This window comes from Cuculus canorus, chromosome Z, assembly GCF_017976375.1.
Source record: "Cuculus canorus isolate bCucCan1 chromosome Z, bCucCan1.pri, whole genome shotgun sequence".
Classification (NCBI taxonomy): Eukaryota; Metazoa; Chordata; class Aves; order Cuculiformes; family Cuculidae; genus Cuculus; species Cuculus canorus.
Window position 1 is genome coordinate 1,298,854 of NC_071441.1, and position 9,364 is coordinate 1,308,217.

General features: G+C 42.7%; 1 protein-coding gene across 4 annotated transcripts in view; it reads left to right on the top strand.

Moving 5' to 3' along the window:
- The window catches only part of GRAMD2B (GRAM domain containing 2B), a 49,199-nt gene extending 40,538 nt beyond the window's left edge, over nt 1–8,661 (top strand). For 3 of the 4 annotated variants that reach the window (XM_054055056.1, XM_054055058.1, XM_054055059.1), the window contains exons 12-14: nt 384–485; nt 2,253–2,346; nt 5,674–8,661. In XM_054055056.1, the coding sequence (XP_053911031.1) occupies nt 384–485; nt 2,253–2,346; nt 5,674–5,715 (238 nt within the window). In that variant the 3' untranslated portion in view covers nt 5,716–8,661. The remainder of the gene's footprint in view (nt 1–383; nt 486–2,252; nt 2,347–5,673) is intronic. The other variant, XM_054055057.1, reaches the window with a different exon arrangement.
- The last annotated feature ends 703 nt before the right edge of the window (nt 8,662–9,364 follow it).

Sequence of the window (9,364 nt, forward strand, 5' to 3'; positions counted from 1 at the left end):
ACTATAATCTAAGCTTCACCTCAAAAAACAAAATTAATGGAAATTGTGGCCTTTATGCTTCTCAGAAGTAGAAATGCCAAGGCAAGCATACTTAACAGGCCTTTTGCCTTTAAAAGCAAGGGCTCTTTTAGTTCATGAAATGGTAAAAGAGTTTAACTACTTGTAAATTCATTTTGCCCATCATTTGGCAGAGTCATACTCGAGGCTGAGATTTTCAGAACTGTCTGAGTGACACTGATTGGTATTCCTAAGATGTTTCTAAGAATGATACCTTTAATTATTCAATATGTACAAGTGACAATTTAAATGGCTTTTAGGATTAGAATTGTGAGATAGCTTTAAAGCTTCCTTTAACAGATGTACCTTATTTTTCTCTCTTACAGTGTTTGTTTGTTAATATTTTCTACTTTCTACATGAGGTATAAAATCAGTCTCCTGGAAGAACGCCTTATTTCCATTACATCGTTTGATTCATGTATTAAGGAGTAAGATAAACTCTAAAATTTGGGGGTTTTAAAATCTGTTTCCCATATCTGTCATGCTCATCTATTTTCCTCAGAAACCACTGTGATACTGTAGTGCCCTTGTGGTATTTTGGTGTCCAGTAGTTCTCGTATCTGTACTAGCTCATCTCACAGCTTTCTGCTTAAGACTTTTAGTACAAATGTGATACATTATGGTATACTGCTGCCTTGAGAAGGTTCCAGATACCTTCAGTGAGTAACTTCTTCATAAACTGATGAATTGGGAATTTCCTTTCTAGAGCAACTATTCCATGGAAAAGGTGTAACTTGTTTCTTCAGTCTTAATGTCATTTGATTAGATTAAGATGACACTCAAGTGCTTCTTAATCTTTGTGTTAATACATCTGACTTGCTCATACAGCGTATTTTCTAAGAGTTGGGCCGCATATGTCTTCTTTAGAAACAGATATCCTGTCTTGCTAAAATAAAAAAAAAAAAAAAAAAAAAAACCTCAAACAAAATAAAATAAAAATCCAAACGCACCAAGGGTGGGTTCTTTGTTATTTGAAGAGCAAATATGTAAAGGGGGCCATTGGTAGTTCCATTGGTAGTTCCATTCCATATGTAGTCATGGATGTCATCTGCCCATGCATAATTTTTTTTTTAATTTGTATGTCGTGTGGATAGCAAACACTCAAACATCAAGTGCAGAGGCACACACTCCTGTAGGGTGCTGCTGTGAATTGTGTTATCTTCCTGCTCCTCTCTTAGAAGGCAGTTAACTGGGTACTGCTGAGAATACTGATCAGTTTATTCAGCATTAAATTTTGCATTAACTTTTCTCCCCTCCTTCTAACTGATTTTTTTCAGAGCTGCTCTGAAAAACGTGCCTTCCAAAGCCATTTGCAGATCTTAGTGCAAAACCTGCAGCCACATGCAGTGGGTATGCTGACAACTGGGGAAGCACCACCTGAAAAAACAGGGGGGACAAATACAATTCAAGTCACAGCTGTACCCAGGCTTGGTAGAACTGTCTGCAATGCGTTGCAAAGCTGTAGCAAGTTCTTGATTAAGGGTACTTATTAATTCAGCTTTCGTTGATGACCCATCCATAGCAAATGGGTCACACTGGCAATGCATTTGTGGTGCATTGCCACAATGCACCACATCCTAAGCATTGTGGTGCAACTGACCTGCTTAGGATCCAACTGCTATCAACTGTCTTCTGTGGAAAGCACTGGAACTTGATTTGTGTGTCAGAAGACAGAGCTAGGTTCTTGATAATCAAGATGAACAGGAGCAGGCTTGCATTTATATGTTACCAGTAATGTGAGGAGAGGGGTGAACCTGCCTCTAATAGTAGGCCATGTCAAAAGCCATTTTGCCACTTTCCCTCCTCAGAAGCACTCCTGCATACCAAAGTCCTGTTTGATGTTGCTCTGATCCCAGACTATAGAAAATACAGGGTGATCTAATGTGCAGTTCTAGTGTCACGGGACTGGGCTTTTTTATTTCCTCCAAGTCAAAAAACATAGAATTTATTCAACTTTTCATTTTATTTCCACTGGAAGTAGCTGTAAGGTGTTTGTCATCAAAACTTCTGAGGAATGAGACCACATAAAGAACGTAGTCAAGAGTGGCAGAAGGGACGTAGGCCTTTGTTTCTGATGTTTTCTGGTGTTTCTGGTGTTTTCACTATGTCAACACTGTAGTCCCATCTACATTGATCTGTCAGTTCTGTTTTCTCTTTTTTAACTTCTGTCACATTTTCTTTGTTCTCTTTGACAGACATCCAGTGCACCAAGCTTTGGGATCTCATCTGCAACTTAATGCTGGCGCCCTTTGTGATGAGTTAACTGCAAATCTTAAAAAATTGGAAAAGGTAACCTCCTATAATATGGTGCAAGTTCTGATACTCTAATTAGATCCTTGCTAAATTTCTATAATCTGTTATTTTGAAAAGTGCCAGGTTACCCCTGCATTGGATAGCAGCAGCTGGCATGTTTTCCTACATGAAGGACTGGGTTTTGGACTATAAGTTAGCCCAGGTACAAGCACTGGTATTTGTAAATATTTTACCTTGGGCTGAGGCTTACAACCAGGAATACCAATTCTCTAATTGCAAAACTAAATGCACTTGATGGACTAATAGGAAACTAAAAGAAGAGTGAGTGTGCAGACCTTATTTCCACTTCAGCTCTTGTGGTGGGCAAATCTTGGCCAAGAGTCAGACACCCACCCAGCAGCTCTCTCATTCCTAGCAGGGCAGGAGGAGAAAATCAAATGAGAAAGCTCACGGGTCAAGGTAAAGACAGGGAGATTGCTTATGAGTTACCATCACAGGGAAAACAGACTCAACTTGGAGAAAATCAGTTTATTATAGTGCCAGTTAAAATAGATATGAGTAGTGAGAAAGAAGGACAAATGATAAAACAATACCTTTCTCCCCTCTGTCCTAGGCTTATCTTTACTCCTTCAATCCTGACTCATCACCCCACTCCCTGCCCCCCAAGTGGGTCTGGTGAGTGGTTACAGTAATTACATAACAATTTTCTCTCTACTGCTCCTTTTTTTCCGTTTTCCCCCTTCTGCATCTTGGCCTCCTCCAAGAGCTACATTTCTTCAGGAAATAACTACCCGCTCTGGCTGTTCTCCATGGGCTGCTTACAGACATCTTCTCTGCCATGGAGCACTTCTTCCTCCTCCTCAGACCTTGGTCTTTCTTCTGCTTCTCACCCTCTTACTGCACTCCTCTCTGTGTTTCTTGTTTTCCCCTTTTCTCACATACACTTTCCCAGAGGCTCCACCAGCATCTTGGCTGAGTGGCTCAGCTTTGCCCTGTGGCGAGTCCACTGGAGGCTGCAAAAAGGACTGTGTCCAGCAGCCCCTGACCTCTTCCCACCTCAGCTGCCGCTCCTGCTCCCAAACATTGACAACTGCACCCAGTAAAGGTGTAAGAAATGTTATGTGTTGGAACACATACGCTGGCCAAGCATGAAAATGTATTAATGGAGCGAAAATAAAAGTACTTGAATTCCTCTGTGCTTACATCACATGGGATATTTTTGCTTCTGTTTCTCAAACCGAGTCCATGCTGATCTCTTTCAAGATCTTTTGTTCCCAAACCAAGTTTCTGAAATAGCATAAAGCTAGGATTATATAATATCACTGTTCACCTGTGTGACACAGGTTTTACAAAGACTGCCAGAAAGAGGTTTCTCCCCACACACATCTCCCCTGCCTTGGCTATGGAAGTCTAGACTGATAGTGCTAGCATAACCCCTCTGTATGCTTTTGGTAATAGCAATACAAATACAAGGGGAAAACGCTTATCAGATACCATCTTTAGCCAAATTAGGTTGTTTAAGAGGTTATTGCTTTCCAGCTGTCTGGGGCAGGCTGGCAACATGTTCTGTGGGAGACTTCACTTTGTTTCAGTGGGAAGTCAGCCAGCCTTTTCCAGCAGGGCTAGGCTCTTTCCCACTCCCTTATATAGTCTCTGCTTGGAGGCACAGTAAAAGACAGCTGGATGATGGGATCATTCAGCTGTTCCCAGAGAACTGACCTTCTGTCCTGAATTAGTGTCTTAAGTAATGGGCTTTTTCAGTTAGTATCTGCAGGATTAGACCTGTTATATCTTATCTTATTTTTGCCAGATACTCAAGACATAGTCAGCTGCTGTACGTACAATGAGTATTGCCTGTAGCTGCCTATTGCCACGTCTCCGTTCTCTATAATCTAAATGAGCAGTAGTTAGAACAGGATGTTTGACCCTACTCTTGTACTGCAAAACTGGTAGAAATCTAATACCTTTATGCTCTCTGAGCAAAGGTACTGCAGTCTTTTAACTGCTTCATATGCCTTAGTGAAAAGTGCTAGTCATTGTCCACAGCTGGTTTCAGCAGCAAAGGTAGAGTAAAAGTTCCAGTGTAATTTGTCGTCTCTCCCCTCACTCCCTGTGTGACTGCAGTGTTGTAAACTAGAGCACAGAAATTATCTAGGCTAAAATCTAAAAATTACTTTCCAGTTAGAAAATGTTCAGTGCAAGAGTAAACTGCAATGACTTTTTCAGCGTGACCTTGTGATTTTTACGAGCTCTATTTTATGCCTGGAGCCAAGGAATTAACCATGGCATAGCAGAATTTTGCTTTGGCGTTTAAGTGTATTTAGCAGGTTGTTAAAATGCACCGTGTCTGTCAGAGAATAAAGTGTTAAACTGTGGAACGGAAAATGTGGCCTAATGTTACTCATTCCTTTACTGTAATGTTAGCTTGTTAAAAGGAAATTCCTGTGTATGCATTAAGTGACTCTTATAAAAGGTGCTTCTCTTATATTACGTGCTTCTTACAGTTTTCCATTCCACAAAATGCCCCTCTTGAAGAGGGTGTGCGTCTGGGCTAGAAATCATGAGTTAGGATTAAGAAGTGGTGTCCTTGAACAGGAAATACAATGGCTCTGCAAATTAAAGTCTGAGAGTAGCTGTGACTAAACCTTCTGTAGCCAGTGACTGCTAGTTACTAAGATACAGAGTACGTGCGTGCTGGGGATGTGACCCACTATATTCCCCTCTCTTCGCTTTTAAGGACAAGATGAAAGATGGATAAATAGGCTGTGTAAAATAGGTCTCTGCAAATCATCCTTGAGGATGTGACTGGCTGGCATTGCCTTCAGTGTAACTAAGGGAAGATAACCCATGAGAAATACACTAAATGTGGCAAAAGGGACGTATTTGCTGATGGTTAGAAGACCTTACTTTGCTGCACACATGTCATAGCCAGCTGCGTAACTGAAGCTGTTACAAAAATATTTGAATTATCCACTTAAACCTAAGAGAGGTGACTTTGAAGTTTGAGAGTTTTACTGGGTTTCGATCAAGTTCAAAATAATTGGGTTTCTTGTCCCTTTCTTTCTAGCTCTAGGTCTTTATCTATCTTATTTTCTCATACCTAATGAAAGACAGAATCCCTAGAAGGAAATTGCAGGAGATACTAATAATATGAAAGCTAAGTGTGCTGCTGGCTGATCATATCCAGATGCTTCCTTTCAGTCTGGTGCAGGAAGCATTTGCCGTGAGTGCCATTGGTGTGAATAGTTGTGACAGAACAAGTGTGCACACGGAGAATGTATTGAAGAGTATGCCTTGAATATTTTATTTTAACTGCAGTCTAACCCTTCCTGCCTCCCAGTTATTTTTCTCTCTTTCTCTAAGATACAGAACAACTTACAAAAACTGCTTGAAGATGATGAATGAAACATTGATGTCCTTAGACTGCTTCAGACCTGATTTTTCTCCCTTGACAAACAATTCCAAAGGAGCTCTGCCGGCCGGAGTTCAAACTTCTCTGTTTTCAGTCCAAGCCAAACTTGAACTACTGTAAAGCTCATGTCATAACGCAGAAAATCAGTTTATTCTTGAGCTTGTATCTGTATGTTTTGAAAACATACATGTTTTGATCTACATGTATCTAATCAATGCGGTTCAGACACGGCAAGTGCTGCATTGTGGCACTAGATCGATGGCTGCAGGCTGTTCAGAAGGGACAGACCGGGAAGGAGGGATGGAGGCGTTACCCTCTATCTCAGGAAAAGGATAGAATGTGAAGAGCTGTCATTGAAGAGTAGCCACGAACAGGTTGAAAGCTTGTAGGTCAGAATTAAAGACAAAAGAACCAACAGGAACCTTGTGGTTGGTTTATACTACAGGCCACCCGATCAAGGAGAACCAATCGATGAAGGCTTCTTCCTCCAGCTACAGGAGGCTTCATGCTAGCAAGCTCTCATCCTACTCGAGGACTTCAGCCATTCTGACATCTGCTGGAAAAGTAGCACGGCAAGCTGTAGGCAATCCAGGAGGCTCCATGCATTGACGATGATTTCTTAATCCAGCTGATAGAGACCCCCACCCGAGGAGAAGCAACACTGGACCTTATGGTCACCAATACAAGTGAACTCATCAGTGACATCAGGATTGGAGGCAGCCTGGGCGGCAGTGATCACTCACTGGTGGAGTTCAAGGTCCAGAGCGATATGGGAAAGGCAAGGAGTATAGTCAGGACACTAAATTTCAGGAAAGCAGACTTCCAGCTCTTCAAGGAGTTACTCGGTATGATCTCCTGGGACATGGTCCTCGGGAACAAGGGAGCAGAACAGAGCTGGAAAATATTTAAGGAAGCTTTCCATAAAGTGCAGGAGCGCTCAGTCCCCAGATGTAGGAAATCGGGCAGGAAGGGAAGAGACCAGCATGGCTGAGTGGAGATCTGCTGGTCAAACTGAAGAGCAAGAGGGAACTGCCCAGGCAGTGCAAGTAGGGACAGGGAACCTGGGATGTGTACAGAGACACTGCCCGGTTGTGTAGGGATGGGGTCAGGAAGGCCAAGGAGCAGCTGGTGTAGAACTGGGCAAGGGAAGTGAAGACCAACAAGAAGGGCTTCTACAGGAACGTCAGCCAGAAGAGGAAGGTCAAAGAGAACGTACCCCCACTGATGGCTGGAAATGGGGATCACATATCAACAGGTGAGAAGGCTGAGGCACTTAACATTTTTGCCTCAGTCTTCACTGATAACTGCTCTCCTCCCCCCTCCTGGGTCGTGGGACAGCAAGATGGTGACCAGAGGGGTAGAGCCCCTCCCACTGGAGAGAAGGATCAGGTTCGTGACCACCTGAGGAACCTGAACATATATAAGCCCATGGGACCTGATGAGATGCATCCCAGAGTCCTGAGGGAATTGGCAGATGTGGTTGCCGAGCCATTCTCCATGATATTTGAAAAGTCCTGGCAGTCAGGAGAAGTCCCTGGTGACTGGAAGAAGGGGAACATTGTGCCCATTTTTAAAAAGGGTAGAAAAGATGACCCTGAGAACTACCAACCTGTCAGCCTCATGTCTGTGCCTGGGAAGATCACGGAACAGATCCTCCTAGACAAGCTGGGAGAATTGGGGTTGTTCAGCCTGGAGAAGGCTCTGAGGAGACCTTATAGCGACCTTCCAGTGCCTGAAGGGGCTGCAGGAAAGCTGGAGAGGGGCTGTTTACAAAGGCTTGTGGGGATAGGACGAGGGGCGATGGGTCTAAACTGGAGAGGGACAGATTTAGACTGGACATAGGGAAAAGTTTCTTCACTATGAGAGTGGTGAAGAACTGGCACAGGTTGCCCAGGGAAGTTGTGGCTGCCCCATCCGTGGAGGTGTTAAAGGCCAGGTTGGATGGGCTTTGGGCAGCTTGATGTGGTGGGAGGTGTCCCTGCCCATGGTGGTGTTGGAACTGGATGATCTTCAAGGTCTCTTCCAACCCAAACTATTCTATGATTCTATGTTTTGAGAATAAGGGGATTTTTCTTTCTTTGTTGTGTAAATTAATGGATTTTATAGCTTGCTTTATCAAGACTTGCTTACACTGGTGCAGACCTGGTGCAACTCCTTTTACCTCAGCATATCTCTGTCAACTATGGTTGTGGATTGGTGCTGTGCTCTTCAGTTTTACTTCTTTGTGCCTTGGCATCCTGAAGATCTGATAACAGACACCTCTGGATTTGGTTCTGTGAAGTTTTGAACGTTCAAGGTGTGCTAAGTTCTCAGGTGCTGTAAAAAGGCTGAATTCGACTTTCTGTGGCATTGCATCACCACTGAGGGTAAGGTCTGTTTCTTCTGGGCATTCAGTTTCCGTTAAAATGAAGCTTGAAATATGTATGGATTTGCCAGCTTACAGTGAATTTGTGAATAGCAGTATGGGTGTGACCTGTCCGCACAGCTTAGAAAAAGTGCTAGGTTTTTTTGTCCACTTGTACATTTTCTGTCTGTTAAGTTAATCAGCATGAAGAGCCTCAGTCAGCTTTCCTTGGAGCTGCATGGTGTTTTGGTTGGCTGACCAAGTGCAATTTGTGCTCCAGTGGATGGAAATCTAGTCCTGACATATGACTCCAGGGACCAGGTATTTCCGCATAATAGGAACTGGTAAATTAGTGATGCAGCAGTACAAACAATCAGTAGAGTGAATGAAAAACTGGACACCTGCTTTGTTATATCCTACTGGTTTTTTTTTCACAGTGCCTAAGATTGTATAACTGGGGATATTTAGGTTTCTGATTCACCAGGCAGGCTGGTTAGTTTTTTAAAAGCAGTATTTAGGATAATAACAACTAGTATCTGTAAAGTAACAGTATTGTTTATAATATGCTATGCATTTTATAACCATTTCTGTGAAATGTACCTACTTTGTTTAAATAAACTTTTTTAAAACAAAGCGACTCAGTGCTATAATTTGGATCAATGCAATTCCATCTATCAGTTTTAGTCAACCTTGATACTAACGATCTGAGTGGGTTTGTACCTCACAGCACAAAGTCTGTGCAAAACCCCGTACCCGCACAAAGGGTGTGCATCCTGCTGGTGTGCTTCATCTCACTCAGCTGTGCTCTAGGTCTTCCCAGACCTCAGCAGTAGAATGGTAAGAGCAAATTTGAGACCCAGAGTTTTGAGGACATTTTAATAGTTTTCTCAAGTGAATCATCCTCGAATGATATTGGATGAGTTATCATCATGTCGAGGCAGCCCAGAGAGCCTTCTGTGTCTGTCGGAAGTCTGTGAAATCTGACTGTTAATCCAGCCTCTGCCGGCCCTTCCTCAGCTATCATGAGATTATTGAAATACCAAGAAAACTGTTGATGTAAGTTACTTGGTCTTCTTTCTTCATCCTTTTCCTTACTGTCGTCTTCTTCCACAGTTACACAGATTATGCAACGTTGACATTCTCTCCCTTCTTCTCTACTTCTCTGCCTCTGAGTCTCTATCAGCAACCGAAGTCTGTACTTCTGTTGATGGTTTAAAAATTGATGCCACGTGTCACCTTTATCAAAGAAACTTCAAGGAAACTTGATTATATGCAGCAGCTGAACTGAGTTAGCCTGA